The sequence below is a fragment of the Tachypleus tridentatus genome, chromosome 13, assembly GCF_004210375.1.
Source record: "Tachypleus tridentatus isolate NWPU-2018 chromosome 13, ASM421037v1, whole genome shotgun sequence".
In the NCBI taxonomy this organism is placed as follows: domain Eukaryota; kingdom Metazoa; phylum Arthropoda; class Merostomata; order Xiphosura; family Limulidae; genus Tachypleus; species Tachypleus tridentatus.
In genome coordinates this window covers 75,065,798-75,085,229 of record NC_134837.1, presented here as the reverse complement: position 1 = coordinate 75,085,229, position 19,432 = coordinate 75,065,798, and the positions used below count along the sequence as shown (strand labels likewise).

The window sequence follows — 19,432 nt, the reverse complement described above, 5'->3', positions numbered from 1 at the left end:
TATTAATTAATTAAGACAAATGTTTCGAGTGTTAGGGTTTTTGTTTCCAAAATAATTTAACATTATTTAAATATTTGTTAATTATTTTTTTTATAATGAGTGACCATCAAATATTTTTACAGAATATTAACGTAGGGTTAAGAAAGGTATATATTATAATATTAAAAGTTTAAATGAGGGTTTTCTTGATTTAATCCCATTTGTTTTGTTTCAAGGAAGGAGTTGAAAATTTGGATGCTTGGCTAGACATGCAGATTTTACAATGAGAGATTGAACGTATAAATAGCTCCCGTGTTACTAAAAGTTCAAGTAAGGGTAGTCTAGGGGCATGCTCCCCCGAAAATTAATATAATAATATAACTTGTACAGCTGAAAGTAGGTACATCTCACGTGGTGTTACTTTGGGATAGCTTCAAGTTGTACTTGTGCCAAAGCAAAGTGATAGGGAAAGTGCATATTTGTGTTATTTTTCAGGGAGCTTCGCAGTGCAGCAATAGGTATTGTTATAAAGTATGTCTGTACTTTTACCTTATGTATCTTGTATTATTCACTAAAGAATGATTTTGGAATGACATTGTGACGACTCACGGCATCTTGAAACCTCTTGACTATTGAATTTGACGTGATGTGATAAATGCTTGGGATTTTCTAAAAATTTTGGGAAAACAATATATTTAAACCACAAAAGAATGTCAGAGAGTTGAAATTGTTCATTTATTCCTTTGCTCAGTTTAACAGTGAATTATTGAGTTCGTCAGTTAATGAGTCCGACCAGTGCCAAATTAAGACATAAGCTAACTTAAGGCCTTACAGTATTTTCATCAGAGTAGTGGGATCCATGAAAGTCACTAATATGTTATGTTCCTGATGTCAAGGATATCACTATCACATGGTAGTTGGGAAGTCTTGCAGGAGAGAATTTGGCTATGATCACAGTTTCCCTATGAGCAAGGCATAACAGGTCGCTCCAACAACATTCAAGGCTACAAAGAATAATAATTTAGACCATTTTCTGAAGCTTTCCAAGCATGCAGTTGTGGAACAGCTGAGTTCTGAAACAGGTTGTACAAAGTCTAGTTCTGGATTTAGATTGTCTGGCTCTAGAGTCTAGTGACTATTGGAATAGAGACAATCTCCAAGATGGTAAGATAGGCACTAATGAGTTACTCCAGAGTTTCAACCTAGCAGAAAACAGAGCAAGGCATGAGATCAAATTCAAGAGTCATAAAGTGAGTAAGTACCACAGTAAAAAAAGACTTTGTGGAAAGGCTAACCAGAACAATGATGAGGCATCACCTAGGTGTAAGAGATTTTCTCAACCTTACTGAAGCAGTTTCTGTAATACTGTATGGTAACTTCAGGAGAAGAAACTGAGTGGTAACTGCTGTAATTTCACGTTGAACTCTGTCCTGTCAAAACACCCATGTCATGCTAGTTTCAAATCCAATTTCAGTGTCATTATTTATTTCATAAAGTATTGGTTTGAGTATATGTTTTTGGTATACTGTTATTAACATTTTTTATCATCATACATATTTGTATATCAAACAGTTGACATACACATAATTTGTTTTGCTACACAGTTAATAATGGTGATTGTTATCACAACAGGCTTCAATGGTTTAACATGTCCAACATCTCGTGTCTGAAGAGCAATAAATCATGTCAGTTTGCGACTATATGATAACCAACTTCATATGGTAGTCTGTTGAACTTCCTTTCAATTTGAAAATGTTTTTTTAAACATTTATGTAAATATTTGTTAATACAGATGACAGCTGAAAGACTACAAGAAACATCCAACAATCATGGCTCTGGGAACAGAATTCTTTATCAAATGATTCTGGTATTCTAAAGTCATGTTCACTATTAAAGAACATTTATGAAATTAAGATGCCATTCTAAGATTTTTTTTTCACTTATTACTGCTTAAACATACTTCTTTTTAACAGACCCCTTACAAGCCAGTAAAGGATATTTTTGTTAACAAAAAACAAAACCCTACCCAATCTGGTTTAACTTAATCTGAATCAAATGTTTTTTGGCATTTCTAATGACTAAAATGAAGGCATTCCCTACACTATTTTAACATTGCAGCTGCAAAAAGTGATTCGAAGTGCTAAGGTGACTGAAATTCACGAGCACATCACAAGCTCAGCAGCCAAGCATAAAGAAACATGGATGTTTCTATACGACATGCAGAACTATTCATGAATTGTTTGGAACCACCTTGATAAAGGTTGTTGCAACAAGCTGAGTACAGTGTTGTACTTGTAGCTGCTTCCAAAGTGTTTCTGTCTGCTTAACCTTCTACTGACTTTTGTGTTGTTTCAATCTTCCCTATCTAATTGCAGGTGAAATCATTCACATCTAAATTTAAAGCTAAACATAAAACAGTACTAGCAGAAGCATAAGAGGTTGGTAATTAATTAATTAATGAGGCTTGATTGTTGATTTATATTTAGCAAGCTTACTCTTAGTAGGTAGACCTTAACACTAACTAATATGGAGACATGAGAATGCTGTATTTTACTTAATTATTTATTAATTAACAAATGAAAAGCTGTCTAGATGTTCTCAAAAACATACATCCAAAACTGCCCTCATTGGAAGTTTTTGGATTGACCTTAATGTTCAACAAACTGTAGTAAACAAAACACCTCTTGACCCCTGACGTAAGTTAGCTAAAAATATATAAAAGATATAAAAAAAAATCTGAAATGAGATATACGAAGAAAAACGCTTTCAGTGAAAACACTATCTTATATCAATGAATACTGGTATGTACAAAATATTTAAGTTGAAAATCAGAATGAAACAACAGATAATTATATTTACATTTCATATGAAAGAAAAATATTAAAAGCAGAATTTCATCAATCACTTTTTTTAGTTTTAGTTAAAATATTAAATCCACACAGGAATCTTGACAAACATGTTAAAGTAACACTTCCTAATCAAGAACCAACAAATGGTTAACTTCTATATAACCTAATGGGAATTACAAAGCTGTTTAGGTTATTATTTTAACAATCAAGTAACTACGTTTAAAACTTGAACTATAGTTTAATAACAGTTATTTATAAACCTGATGGACATTACAAACAGCAAACAGTAGTAGCCAGTAAAATAACTAACAAAGTTACCATAAATAAAAGTTGTTGGACAGCTGTGCCTAATATGGTTAACTGTATTTGGATATATAAGTAGAAAAAAAACACGAAGGTAATAAAATAAAAAAAATTATACTTTTAGCAGAAAATCAACTTTAAAAATTATGGTAATAATTTATTTACTTAGTGCTGTTTTGAATAAATGTTTTTGTTTTTCCCAGCCAGAAACAAGTCATCCAACAACGGGCTTATTTCTAGTTTTTCATAATATGTAACAGTATTAGGATACAGTCATCCAACAACTTTTATTTATGGTAACTTGGTTAGCTAAATCATTTTATCAATTACCAGTATTTACTGTTTGTAGTGTCAATTACGTTTAAAATAAGTGTATACAAATAACAGTTTTTCAAGTATAATTCAAATTTTGTGTGTGTGTGTGTGTGTGTGTGTGTGTAAAAATAAAAAAAAATAGTGAAAATAAAAGTTATTACTTCTCATGGATATTAAAACAAAAAAAAAGTTAAACAAAAATATATTTTTCAGAAAGATCAAAATTTGTAAATTTGGAACTAAGAAATATACATAAAAACACATCTAGAAATAGGAACAAGTTAAGACATAGGCTTTGTCTGTTACTTAAATAACATTCTTATAATTTTGAAGCACATTACAGAAAAGTATCATTTTAGAAAACTGGAATAAACTTCAATAATTACATCTCATAACAATTACTGGCTATTTCAGATTAACATTATATTGTTCACAGATTTTGAAACATTAGGTCAGGTCTAAGGTATAAACAGCTTTGCATCGTGCAGGTTCTCCAGTTGACTTCTGAGCCATTATTAACCAAAATTACAAAATACAGATTAAATTCTTATTCTTCTAAAAATGGATCAACAACTTATTTTATAACTAAAATATTTTCATTAACTAGAAATAAAAACTTACAACATTGCGAAAAATGCAGTCACATAACAGTTCTTAGTTTATGTTCCAACAGAATTTTATACTGGATACGTAACACAATCACACTGAAAACACTGCACTTCATTCAGAAAGTATAACCAAACATGGTATTTGTTTTACAGATGATTTCCTTATTTAAGACTGAAATAAAATAAAAATAATACGTTTGATGCATTATTAGTATTTTAGTCTGGATATATCATTCCTAATTAGGTTACTGAAAATGAGCCCTACATAGAAGTCACAATTCACAATAAAGAACATCAATTAGCTTAATGTTAAAATCACACACATTCTGATTGTTTTGATAACTTGTATATTTGGAATAAGTTTATTTGTTCAAGTTTAGCAATGTTTGTTGCATTTTCTCAGACTATATTATAATCATTAAACAACATGGTTGGAAATTCCTGCAAAACTACATTACTTTAGGTAAAAATTTTATATCATTGAAAAGTTTTTTCTTAATTTGTGAAAAGATATACAAGGGTTGTTTCCATCAGCCATCCATGATTTTGGACTGGTAGAGTAGAAAAAAAGCAGTTAATCATTAATAACCACCATTAATCCTCAGGATATATATATAGAGAGAGACCTAACTGGCACTCTTAATAATAAACCTTCAGCTTTATAGTAAGTGTATGGTGTGATTTTGTAACATTGGGATAAGAATCATAGACTTCCCAACATGCATGTTAAAAGAGCTTTTACTGAAATAAAATTTGAACACATAATAATCTTTACATTTAGACAAAAGACTAAGTGATCAAAGCTATAACTAGCCTTTAAAACTTCTCACAATAAAATATTTTTCCAAAGCAGTAAAATGGGCTTAAATTAAAAAATGATGCAATATTTAATTACCTATTTAATTTATAGCATATGTTTGTAAAGAAATTATTATTATCACTCCAATAAGTTCAACTTTTAATTCTGGTAATCAAATATTACACTATTTAAAACATAAGTTAAAACAGTCATCAAATTAATGGTTAAACTTAATTAAAACAATGCAATTTTAACAGCAATAAAATATTTCAATGAATAACTTGAACAAAAACTTTATATCAATTTTTTTTTAAATTATAACAAACCTTCTTCATAAACAACTTTTGTTGCGGTTTTCATTTTTATCTCTAAACAAATAGAGGGCAGCACCAGCTGCAAAAAGCAATTTTGTGAAGTGGAGGAGATAACACTTGGTATGGTAGAAGATATTGATAAATTTTGAAGCTAATATGCAGTTTTCCTAGAGAATTGAATACAACATTATTTTTGCTCAAAATCCATCCATAAGGATATTTGTATTTCATACATAACAAAATATTTAATTATCAATTCAAGACTTTCCTGAGAAAATTCACTGTAATGATACAAAAATGTAACATAAAAATCTATTTTTTATCAGTGATGTCCAGAAAACCTGCTTGTAGAGAAAAATATATGTAAAAACGGTTCGTTTGGTTGAGAAAATATTTTATTCCTCTACGTAAAATATTTTCTCAACCCAAACGAACCGTTTTTACATATATATTTTTAATCTATTTTTATATTTAGTGATTCATTAAATATTAAGATTGTTCAATTTACACTATATATTCAGAGATAATGAACAGTGCAACTAGTTTTCTGAAAAATGGATCAGTTTACAAAGAAACTGCTAAATGTAAACTGTGGTGTTTCTCTGACAAAGTAATACAATTTCCCACCATTTGTAAAAATGTAAGATACTAGCTTTTATTACACAATATCTTACTTATCTCCTTCCTCCAACTAAAATTATTACATTTTCTCAGAAATCTTTAAACATATAAACATAATTATAACAAATTTCTTTGATGTTACTTTAGCAAATATGACCTGAAACAGTAATATAAACCTTATAAAATAACAATTTCATCTTGATGACGACACACATAAGCAAGATTTCGGAAGTTGTCTGCTACTGCATATTTTGTTTTTGTCTCAAATGTACATGTAGAGTTAAAAACTTGATTTACAAAGTGTACCTTGTATTGAACAATTCACCATTCCTTCAGTAACCTTGGTTATATGCTGGTTGTCTAGCTATGGGGTAAGAAGGGGGTTTATCCACATAACTTGGAGGATAGCCAGTGTTAGCAGGAGGATAAACAGGGTATCCACTAGCAGTGGAACATTGTGGCTGGTATGAAGGATAAGGCACTTGAGTTGAATGGGTTACTACGGTACTAGTTCCAAATGCAGTGGCTGGAAGATGAGGAAGTTACATTCTTATAAAGATACTATTTATGGTTCAAAATTAAATAAATATATCTAATGATAAATGACATGCAATACTAAATAAAGTCATTTTCAAAACGTTACCAAGAAAACCTGGAGGTGAAAAGCTGTACCATTCTTCCTTCATATTTCTACTACCTTCTACCCCATTATGGTTTTTATTCTGCAATTATGCTTACAATGACTCTTATTTCAGTGTGTGCTGTTCATGATGGATATTCTGCTACTAAAGATTTTCCTACAAGTTAATTTTAATACAATCATACTGTATAATGAACCACACAAGTTTTGACAACTTTTCCAAGATATAGAGAATGGTGATAATTTCACAAAATCTAGTAGTAGGAATGAAGAAAGAAAATAAAACAATTTTGAAATGTGGATCTTAGCTGTTAAATAGTGAAATATAACTTTCAAAATCTTATACACACACATACTCTAAAACATCCACAACTTCAATGTGTCATATTTTAAATGTATGGTCAAAAACATCCACATTTAATATAATCAAAATAAAGATATCCAATTTTATAGATCAAAATAAATCTCATGAGGTTGAGAAAGATGAAGAGATTCCTTAGTTGAGTGGCAGAGAATCTTGAAGATATGGAAAGTCAAAATATGGAAGGAAAAAAAGTTGTTCTGATGACAGTTCATGAAACAAATACAGCCACAGCTGTAAAGGCAAAGTAACCATCATTCATGACTGTTATCCACAACTACATAATATATCATATTTTCAGTGTGCACTACAGATGTATATCAAAGATCCAAGAAGAAAGAATAACTGGTAAAATACCAGAAAAAAACAAACAAACAAAAACTATTAAAATGATTTCATAAATTAAATTAAACAAGAAACAAATTTCCTGTAACTTTTATGAGCAGCTACATTTTCAGCTTGAAACAATATTTTGAATATTCAGACAGGCAGTCTCAGTAAGAAAGAACATATTATTTACAAGCCATATTTGTGCCAATATATATGCCAAGAAATATGAAAAAAGGCTGTTGCATATGAAATATCAGATTTTTAAAGTAAAATATGAAACAAGTACATCTTTTCGTTGTTTAATTTACTTAATCAAAATAAGCTCCTTTACATTCAGTAAACTTCTACCAATGAGTTGTCAGTTTATACATGTCATCTTTAAAGAACTGTATGTCATTTGTTGCAATGAAGTTTTTAAAGGCACTTTCAATTGAGCTTTGGTTTGCAATCTTTTTTCTTTAAAAAATGTCAAAATGTTTAAAAAGTTATAATCTGTAGGAGAAAAGTCTGATGAATCTGATGGATGAAGTAAAGTTTTTATACTGAAGTTCATATAATATTTGGACAGTAAAAAGTAGGGCACTAGGTTGAGCATTGTCATGTAGTAAGTAGTAAGGGTTCACAGCAGTTGACTGTTGTTGGGTTTTCATGACAACTTCTGATGTATAATATCAAGTTCACAACAATATTTCTCTGCTGTGATTGTTTTTTTTGGGTTTAAAAATGAATACTGGATCACACCTGCTGACAGCATAAGCACACTACTCAATAATATGTCATATTAATCATGAGGATGTTAGAGAATAAAATTAGAGGAGATTTCTGGTAAAATGGTGGCTTCTGAGACAACATATACCTAAATCTCCAACACAATACTCACTGGTGAAGGTTTGGATCTCCTAGTTTACTTTTACTGCCATCTTCAAACAAAATATTTTAATATTACTTTCAATGCTTATTTGCTACATAAAATACTTCACAAATATGTTGATATGATATCCCTATTTTGGATGAAAGTATCTTCTTTGTGCTCCTTTAAAATACATCAAGAATTTCATAGGCTTTGAAATATTTTACAAAACCATGGTTACTGATGTCATTTTACAAGCAAAAAAAACAACACTTTTAATTGTTCACTACTACTAACCACTAGTAACTGGTAACATAGTTAAAACAGAAACAATGCTGCAGCACATGTGATGCTCAGGACTCAGTGATGGGTAGCAGACGAAAAGTCAGTGGGTTCTAGGAACATCTCATAATAAGCTTCTCTACTATCCTATTCATGTTAATCACATGAGAAAGACAGCTGCAGATACAAAGAAGATAGAAAAACAAGATACGATAAGACTGGGATTACACTTTATTGAAGTTTTGGGCAATATAAACTTGACTGATGAAAATGATGCAATGAAAGCACCCACAGTTGAAATGTTCACCTTACAGACTTATTATCAGTTTCTATTGTACTTGAAAACTATAAATTATTTTCAAATGTAAATTTTTCTGGATGAAAGATATACTTGTTTGTAGTTAAGCACAAAGATACAAAATAGGCTATCTGTGCTGTGTCCACCACAGGTATCAAAACCCAGTTTCTAGCAGTGTAAGTATGTAGACATACTGCTGAATTAATGGGGGAGGTGAATAAATGTATATATACAACACTGATAAATACTGCATAAAAATACTTACCATTAAAAATTGTACAACTGTTTTTATGACACCAAACACAAAACTGATCTTTCTCTTTTAAAGTTTACTTTGTTATTACACTAATTGGATATACTACAGGTTAAGAATAGCTAGATACAAAATATGTAATAAGTGTTGTTAAACACTGCTTAAAATTTAATTTTTATTTAATTAGAATTAGCAATCCTACGTATCTTTCATCATGAAATAAAATTTGTTTACCACACTGCATATAGTGGAAATGAAAGACCTTTCTTAAAGCTACTGAATCTCTACCTGGATTGTTGAACAGCACAAATTTATTTTCACCGAGAACATAAAGATACTACAGTGTGTAATTTTTAATGTGAAGGATAAGCTACAAAAGAATGTTTTATACATACGTGAAGTTGACAAAACAATTCCTTGCTGTCGACGTCTTTTAGCCAGGATGCAACAGCTACAGCAGAAGCAGGATATGACCACAACAATAATGATGAAAACAATAACAGAAATTACGATACCCACGATTAATCCCGGTGAGCTACAGAAATGAAAAGTAACATCAAAACTCTTTTTAGAAGTAACTTAGTCACTGAGTAAAAAAAAACACGCAAAAAAAAGTTAAGTTATTATTTCAACTTGCTAATAGTAAAACTATTCAATTTGTATCTGACTGGCTGCCAAATGACAACCAAGCCAATACCAGGCAAAGAAAGATGCTCCTTACTGAGAAAACTTTCATATTGGTCCTCACACTAATAACTAATTATATTGTGTTGTTTTCCCAGACAATTACATTACATTAGTTTTTAAGTTTTCTCAAGTTGCTATTACAATCATGGCTAAAAAAGAACTTTTCAAAACTGAAAACCATGTGGATCAATAAAAACTTTACATTTCAACAGTGTTTGGTATACATGTTTTTTTCCTGTATGATAACACATACATATATTCATTCCACATTATAAACAATAATTTTTTTTAACACTTCTATTTATTTTGGTATTCTGTGGAGAGAAATTGATACAAAGATATGGAGAAAAAAAACATTGAAGAGAGCACAAATTAAAACAAGAGTACTGACAAACAAGAACTAATAATTCTATAGATTTGAATAGAAGGAATCGCATACATCAGGAGAGTATGTCACAGTCCTGTTAGTGGAGGTTTATCACGTAACTTACATGCAAGATGAAGTTGAACCATTCTGGACAGCTCAAAGACTGTGGCATACAAAAATGTTTTTTGCACATAAAAGGAAGCGCTGAATGAAAATAGCTAGTTATGTAAGAAGAGATGATGTACTGTATTGAAATTAATTTTTGGACAAAACATAAAATCTGGCTTTTCTTTTCTGTTGACCCAAATGACTTGAAAGGAATGTCAAAAATTTAATTTTCCTTTATATTTTTGAGTGAGATACTTACTGGCTTAGTACTAACTTCAATAACAAATACTGGTCACAAACCCTGCTAACTTTCCTTTGATATAAAGTTATTCTTCAGCCAACATCAACAAATATATATGAAAAAATTTTTGTTTGGTTATATATTTACAATAGAGAGCATACAGAACATGACTAATCACACTGATACATGAAAGAAATTCACTAGTGAGATATCTACCAGATAGCTGATGATGTAGAAGAAAAAAAAAAGGTTCTGGTGTCTATAAAAACAGATGAATGTGCATCTTGGTAATGATCCTAGAAAACAGGTCCAAAAATTAAAACATCTTTACAGTTAAAGATTTTTTTGTTTTTGTTTTCTGCAGCAGCCTTTCGGTTTTAAATAAACACAAGTTTATTGATTGTTTTTATACATATAAAACAATGAAGTTTTTGGTAAGGCAAGATATGGAAAACTAGTACTTTTTTTTCTTTTCCTTATTTCTAAAACATAACTGATGAACTTATTGAAACAACATTGATAATATTGCTATGACTGAAGTCAAAGAAGACTTTATTACAAAGATTTCCTTTAAGATTCCTAACAAGATGGCAAAATATAAATTTCTTGTTTTTTAAAGCAACATATATTCTCTTATATCTTTTATGGTACATTATTTATTTTGTACCCTTTATCAGCATCAATTATTAATAACCTCATCACTACAACTGAAAATATTAAAAAAATTAAGACAGATATGACAAAAAATATTTTGCAAGTTACATAAAAGAATGATATAGTATTTACTGTTTGGCATTAACATTCTTAACGCTCTCTTTATAAAGTATTTCACTCAAAGTCCTTTCTAGCTATGAAATATAAAAAAATTATGTTTCATAATTTTTGAATAATTGTAACTCAATAAATAGAGGACTAATCCACACATCTGAAAAAATTCTGTAATAGTAATAAAAATGCTCTAATTTTGATTAGTTTATTATTTTTGTGAGTCATTATACTAATTGAGTAAGATAAAAAAATCTCAAATTAATTTAAAATAATAATAATGAGAAAACTAAGTGGCGATATTTTGGTTACTTAAATAGTCAATATTATAAAAAAATAATTTTGATAATTTTACTTGACACTGACTGAATTGACCAATCCTTGTGTAGATTATTCAACTTGATGGCAAAGTTCTACAACTCACTACCTGTGTTCTTTGTTATATTTTAATTAATAAAAATGTTCATTATGTAGTTGTTTTTCTTGTTAACCTGTATTGTAAAAATGGCATATTTTCCACGACTGTTATGAAACAAACCACCTGGAATTTTCTATATCTAGCTTTACATGTATAGGAAAGTTAATGTTCTTTATGTTTGAATTATTATACATCTTATGAAGCTATTATATTTAAGGTTGAGAAAATGTAGAGGTTGGAACAAATATTATCAGATAAGAAATGCTTTAAAAATATTTCAAATACCTAAAACTATAATTTTAGTTTAAAAAAATTATTGATATTTTCTTATGCACTACACATGATGCATTATTTTACCTGTAATGAGAGCATTCATTTTGACAGTCACTTCAAAAACTATATTTAGTTTTAGAATTTGTGAGTAATCCTTAGAAATATGTCATAATGTTTATCTAAGCCAGAAATCATTCATTTTACTAGAAGATAAAGTCGACATGAAAAGAGCCATGAAAAGTAAGTTTATAATACTTACAAGTAACTTGCTAAATTTCTAATCTTACATGAGATATAAAAATACAAAATTTAGAAGATACTAACATCAGATAATTTACTTCAACTCTTTATCTATAAGATTCACACAATTTACATAAGAAAACTTCTGTTATCTTACACTTTAATATTGAGGTCTGGAATATCACAGCAATAGCGTGCACTTTTAATGCCACAACAATAAATCTCATCAAAACTGTCTCCTGTCTGTGGACAATGGAAATATGTGGTTTGTCCAAAAATATTTTCTCTGGTACAGGTTAATGATACAACTGAAAAAAAATTTTTTTAAATTAAAATAACATGCTTTATATACCAAATAATTTAACAATTAATAAATGCATATCCTTTATATCAGGTCATTCCTTACTTAATGTCTGGTGTTATGTTCAGAAAAAGAGAAAGGATTTCAAATGCTTTTAAATGTTATTTAATCAATAATGTACATTTCATTACTATTAATTACTTCCTGCCAACAATTCACAAGCTTCTAAATGTCACTTCTATAAAATTCTTAGGGTTTGGAGAAAAAGAATGTAGAGAGGGTAGTTTTGACATCTTCATGTGTTCCAAGCTCTTTTTCATCAAGACAGTTCTGCAAACTTTGGAATAGATGAAAATATGGAGCAAGGTCTGGAGAATGACGAGGAGGTGGAACTTTTTTCCACTTTAGCTCTTCAATCTTTGCAGATGTGATCCTTGCTGTATGGGGCTGTGCATTATCCTGGTGTAACACAACACCTTTATGAATGATCAAAGCAAGCCTCTTTTCTTTCGGTGCAAAATTCAAGCACTCTAACTGTTAACAATAGAAGTCTGATGTTGAGTGGCAGCAACTCAAAGTAGATCACACCAACAATATCAAAACATACACTTAACAAAACTTTCCTAGGGTGAAGGTCCATTTTGGGCTGTGCTTTAGCCAGTTTACCTGCACTGAGCCATTGTCTGCAATGCTTATCATTTTTATAACATATCTCTTTTTCATCTCCAGTCACTAACCTGTCCAAAATAGATGAGTTGCATTCACGAGAGTGCAAAGAAGTGCAAATGTCCACTCTTGCTCTGAGGTTGGCTTCTGTCAAATCATGGGGGATCCATTTTCCAAGTTTTGACACCTCTCCAAGCTGTTGCAGATGATGGTGAACTGTTGAATAGGTTGAATTAAGCTTCTGTGCTAGTTCTTCAACTGTTACAGCACAATCTTCATCAAGTGTAGCTAGCAACAAGTCATCATTAAACTCAACAGGACAACCTGAACATGGTGCATCACTTAAGCTGCAGTCACCTTATCTGAACTTCTGAAACCACCTTCCACATTTTATTACATTGAGAGGCTCCACACCATAAATACCTTGAATGTTTCGTGTAGTTTCTGCTGCACTATTGCACTTTTTAAACTCATAAAGCATTATATGCCTCATGTGCTCATCAGACACATCCATTTTCCTTAGGGTTTATTTGATTAATGATCTTAAAAAGTGGAGTTGGGTTAGTTTCTTTTATTTGTCTGAACATTTTTATACACGTCCTACTACATATTTTAGTCATTAAAGCCGTCTACAAAGACAAATGATAATGCACTTTCTGTATTAAATTTTCAAACATTACTCATGGGATAGCTTAATATATTAAATGACAGTTAATGACTAAATTTGTTTATGAGCTATTAAACAACCTTTCACTTTTATTCGAAAAGCATATAGTTAAGTACACCATATTAAAACAACTTAAGATCCTCATCAATCATTACATTACCACATTCAGTCAGTCTATGATGACCATGCATGCTGACAATAACCCTGCCTGTTATGTCCAAAGCACAACTCTCTTCAATGCAGTTTTTCTGATAATTTTACACTTTTTTGGGTCTAAGGATGTGCGTGCTTACATAAAGTTGCCCTACTCCTAGATGGCTGATTGAAATGCACATGTGGTAAATCACACCACCCATTTATATTCTTGGCTTCACATCATTTATGAGTTGTTGTTGGCTGGAATGAATGAAGGGTGTAACTGGTGAGCTTCTAAATGTTTGATAGTGATATGTTGTGGCCACAGTGTATCAGTTATGTTCAAGAAAAGGCTATGAGTATGTTGGGGATATTGTTAACAATTAGGGTGGGAGAGTTAAAAGTGCCCTTCTAGGCCTTGGACCCTTAAAGCTTAGAACTTTCATGGTTAGTTTTAACCAACACCTGGGTTCACACTCAGGTGAGAGGGGACATTTTAATACCTGGATTTATAAGATGTTTGACACAGTGGTCATCAGGAAAATCTATACAGACACAGTTTTAAAATGTTCTATTTATGGTTAATAAAAACATATAAAAAATACCAGTTAAAATATTTTAAATCATTTATAATTGAAACATCTACTAAAGTTAAGTTTGAAAAATGACATAATTAAAACATTATAAATAAGTACAGCATACACATGTATCATATACAGCTTACTGTACGTTGCAAAATAAAACATGAAAGCAAAGAGAACTGAACAACATTAGAAGTGTTGGGATATTATATTCAACTGGTAAGACTTTTAAAAGAGTTATAATATCAGAGTTTTGGTATTAATTTTTGTAGGCTTTTTTTTTTTTTTGGCTTCTTCTTCCCACAGTCAGTAACCACAAAAAAACTATTCTGAAAAGCAGAATGGCTCCAGTTTATTCAGCTTGGATCAGAGTGACAGACAACAATCCCAATACTGTTTTACTCAAGATAGTCCATGAATTGGTACAGTCTGGATGGGGATTTATTTGCAAAACAATATACAACAAGAAATCCTTGATTGGTCTTGTGAAATGCCTTATCTCATCAGTGAGTGAAACCTGAAGGATTGTATGGTGCAGAAGTAAAGTTAAGTATACACTGACAAGCATTAATGGCTATAAAGTAAGACCCAAAGATGTACAAATAAACTACTGAAAGGTAAGAGATATAGATAAAGAACTTACCAAGTCAGAATCAGTAAGTTAGGGAGAATGGTGATGAAAATCAATATTCAAAAGAAGAGACAGCCAGGTAATGAAGCAAATGTGATATGAAAGTATTAAGGGCAGTCTGCACACCAGCTCACATGATCTCCACCAACTGATGATAAAAATGAGCAGCCACAGAAAGAGTAAGATGTTGGATTTGACAAGAAAATGTCAAAAAGAGTCAATGTAAATCTTTATTTAATGAAGTATAGGCTAAATGGATGAGCTGCTACAGAAATACCATGAGGGTAACAAGAAAAATAACTCAGGAAGATATTCTATAGAATGAACTGTAAAAAGGAGTATTGCAGGCTAAATAATAATGAACAATACAGATGGGACAGAGAAAATGAACTGGATCAGAACAAGAATACAAGTAAGAAATCAAAAAGAAAATATAGATATTCAATGGCATACATGTAAAGTTTTTTTACAGCCATTGGGAAAAAGGAAGAGGTAAGTGAAACAGTACAAAAATCAAGAGACTAAAGATGCAAAGAGAGGAAAGTTAAGGGCATGGAGAACAACATTCAGGTGGCACTCAGAAACAACTACTGGACTAAGAGAGCAAAAAAGATTAAAGATCAGAGAAAGAAAAGAAGAGAATACACATGATCATAATGAGAAAGTGTGAAAGTATTAGGTAAAGCTCTTTCGAAGCTAACAATGGTTAAAAGTGATAATCCACAGACAAATAGTTATGTAAAAATTCAGCAAGATGGTGAGAGAGACAAAAGAAGAGGAAGGGTAGAAAGCACAATGCAGAGACCAATTATGAAATGTTTGCTACACTTGTGGATAGACAAAGAGGGAGGAAGAATGAAAGGAGTGAGAAATAAGACAGGTTACATACAAAAAGAGTCAAATTCTTCAGTCAGGGGCCCAACAAAACCCACAAGAGATGTTGGAGTGACAGCACTACCTGAAGAATGAGAGAGAAGCAAGGTTGAAGGCATATGGAGCAAATCAAGAAGAGAAGGAAACCACTGGAGAAGGGTTCAATAGAAGAAACCATAGCCAAGCTAGCCAGTGCAGAGCAAGTAGGAAGGCTCAATACGGAGTGACTGAAATAAAAGAAACTACATGAGAGAAAAAAATGAACGGGAGTGGAGAAATAGAGAAGGTAAAACAAGTTCTGACTAAAGGGTCTGTCACATGAAATCAAAGGTAATTTTGAGAATTACTGAAAAATAATATAAAATATAAAAATTAATACTACACAGGAATAATGTAGTAGATGGAAAAAGTATGATGGAAGCACATACATGTTTTGTATGTATAGGTTGGAGATGAGGCATAGTGTGCTAATCAGTTGGAAAAATTCCACTAAATGCCCAGTTTCATTTTTTGACCTGGTAACAATGCATCCCTTTGGATGGTGAATATACTTCTCTATAACCGATCAGGGAAAACTGGCATTTGGAATAACACAGTTTCAGTAAACATAGCAAATAAGGTGTCCTATCAAACTGAAACATATTCCATAGCCTATGTGATATTATAACTAATTACACTTATTTATAAATTCATTTTCTCAATATGACGAACTGTCAACTTGCCTATCAAATTATTTTTCTGTGGCATAAATACATACACTTTTCACACTGGATATTCTGTACTTGATAAAAGACACATGCATTACATTTTGTAATTATTATCAAACCAGACATTAATTTGCATCTAAACAAACATGTTTTTCCCAAAGAAAACTGATAATAAAATTAAGAAGTAAAAAATGCCATGTGCTTTGCAAGTGATTGATAACTTCAGATAAAATTGCAAAACATCAAAAGTTAGCCTGTGTCTGTAACACTTAAAAAAAACTAACTTTTATAAATACCTTTATTATTATAGTTATATGTAAACTTGTATTAATTTTGTATCCCAAGAAACATATCACAGTTTTCATGATTTTAAGCTTCTCAACTTCACTTTGTATACTTAAAAACTATAACTTGTAGAAAAATAAGATACACCTATTCCAGTAAATTACAATTCTCTCTTCCATGTTAATTTGAACCCGTTAAAACTGGTAAGGTTGTGGTTATGGTATCCTAACAATAACAACTTACTAAATTACAAACTAAATATCCATACCTAGTAACGTGTGTTACGGTTACAATTACAGCATTTCGTAAACACATTTTTAACACAAAAGACAACAACATATTTATCTAACACTAAAGTACAACTACGAAAGGTAAGGTCTGGTTCTTGTTTAATCTCTTCATAATTTTAACTTGCATCATACTAGTAGCGCTAGAATCTAAAGCTTACCCGTTTTTATATGGCTTACAGTGACAAATACAAACAGAAAAGATAATAAGCACTTCATGTTTGAAAAATACTATTAAGATCAGTCTCTATGATAAAAGTCAATATCTACTTAGTTTTGCGAAACTTGAAAAAGTATAGTATGTTGCATACGCTACAAACACTCTCTGAATACCTAGAAATTTCAACGCAACGTAACGCCCATCCGTTTATCAGTGACGCATATACTTTCCCCATTACTTCGTAAGTCAAGTGAGATGGGCATTGCTATTTGTCGCAAGTTTATGAATCATCGATTATATTTAATTTGGACTGTTGGTTAAGATCCTTGACTGTGAATACGAGCAACAATATCAGCGTTAAAAAGATAAAAAAATCGCGCCCTGCCACCTACGGCCTTGAGAACATTACGAAAGCGACAAGCAACTTCTAGAGGGAGCTCCTAATAATTATAACAATGTAATAATCAAGAATGTTCGTGTGAAAGTACGCTTTAAATACAATAATCAATGAATTATTGCATCTCCGCCATTCAACTGTGCCGATATCGCTTGTCATCCGTAACAGATTATCCCGTAACTTCTCCCCGTGCCAAATAAGCGCTTTCATTGATCACTATAAACCGAAAGTATCAATCTATCCAATGAGAACGGGAATCTTACGACTAGGTATCTTTCTAGTCCCTGGTATTCCTTTACACGTATGACTGTTCAACTACTGAAAGCAAAACTCACTTTTTCACTATTTTTTTCCCCTCATAAGCATCGACTTTGCCATCACTCCTGAATAAATCCGACCTACCCTCGAATAATCGACCAACTCGTAGTTATATGTAATTCACAGGATCCGCTCCTTACTAACTAGCAAGACTACTCATTTCGTAAAGATCATCATACATTCAAAATCAACATCAGGCCTTAACCTCAGAGATAGGTATTATATCCAGGGGCAATCGTCAACAGACATCGAAACTTATGACCCAATCAAGTAATCGATAATTCTTCAACTCAAGTGCCATCACATACTACTTTGACAACTGCCAACAAATTTACCCAAACAAGCTGAGAAACTTCCATTAATGAGCAAGCTATCCAGACTGACCTCCCGGAAATACATATCATTAAAGATAATCATTTTTGCCACATAGTCGACACAAGTAAAGCTACACAGAAGAATAAAATTCACACAAACGTAACTACAACCAGTACTCATCATGAGCAAACAACCTCCCCGTAACTTTCTTCAACGTCTCCAGTCCCATACGTCTATACCCAATAATCCTACACTACTTGAAGACTTCTATCTCTGTGATTAAATCTACTATGATCACAGCAAAAATGACGACTAAGACTGTGCCTTTTCAAGCACTTATCTTCTGAGAAACTAATCCACTGAATTTCTTTTTCCATTCAAGGCTTTTCTCGAACGCAGCCCAGGCGTACTTTTTCAGCGCCTGAACCATGAAAGTGGGTTTTTTGGGTGCACTTTAGTTTTCTCCCAGAGTAAAATCCTTCATATTTGGATTTATATATCCTTACGCCCTATGTCTTACAGAGGTCATTTGGTTTGTGAATTCTGGATCTATCTAATTCAAGGGCTTCCGGGTTTCTCCTAGTTGCTTGAGACATCTTCAAATCTGTCCTGTTAGCACAGTATTCTTCTCATAAGTTTAAACTAAAAATCTTCAAGATGTTATCAGTATAAACTCCACACCACCATCAAAAGAGGATCGGAAAGAAGCTAAAGCTTCTGAGCACCCTGTTAATCCTCCGAGATTTCACTTGGGAGAATATCATAAGTTCCAGCCACTTATTTTTTCATCGAAAAAATTGAGACAGAAGAACATTCAGACAGTGATTTAATATCAGAAGTGAGAGTAAGCGTATATGTTCTCAATCGATGAGCTGTGGAATTGTACAAGTAAGTTAGGCCTACATTCATTTGAAATTTATGTAGAAAATATTATACATTTGAAATTAAGTCTACAAGTGAGCGTGAATGTAGCAAACATTTATTAAAGAATTACATTAATTCATTATCATTAGTACGTATTCATAACTAGCTATGAGAACATCAAGATCTGGCTTAGTTGTTGTTTTGGGTATTTCGATCATATAATTGGAAGCTATAGTTGAATTCTAAGTTTGGTCTCGGTAGAATTTGAGTCCTGAGTTTTGTACTGATTACATTGACTGGATGTTATCAAGATAAACGTGTGTGATGTTTCGTGATATAAAATA

At 31.6% G+C, this 19,432-nt stretch overlaps 1 protein-coding gene across 5 annotated transcripts; it reads right to left on the bottom strand.

Annotated features, from left to right (window-relative positions):
- Nucleotides 1-692: 692 nt before the first annotated feature.
- LOC143236654 (uncharacterized) lies at nt 693-17,587 on the bottom strand. 5 transcript variants are annotated; one of them, XM_076475034.1, is made up of 5 exons: nt 17,196-17,587; nt 12,059-12,209; nt 9,198-9,337; nt 6,095-6,314; nt 693-1,181 (listed from the first exon to the last, which is right to left on the bottom strand). In XM_076475034.1, exons 1-4 carry the CDS (start codon nt 17,251-17,253, stop codon nt 6,121-6,123), a joined length of 543 nt encoding a protein of 180 aa, XP_076331149.1. In that variant the 5' UTR covers nt 17,254-17,587; the 3' UTR covers nt 693-1,181; nt 6,095-6,120. The 5 variants fall into 5 exon arrangements, with proteins under 5 accessions (XP_076331149.1, XP_076331150.1, XP_076331147.1 ...); XM_076475035.1 differs by lacking the exon at nt 693-1,181 and adding an exon at nt 2,521-2,684; XM_076475032.1 differs by lacking the exon at nt 693-1,181 and adding an exon at nt 3,633-5,334.
- Between the last annotated feature and the right edge of the window lie 1,845 nt (nt 17,588-19,432).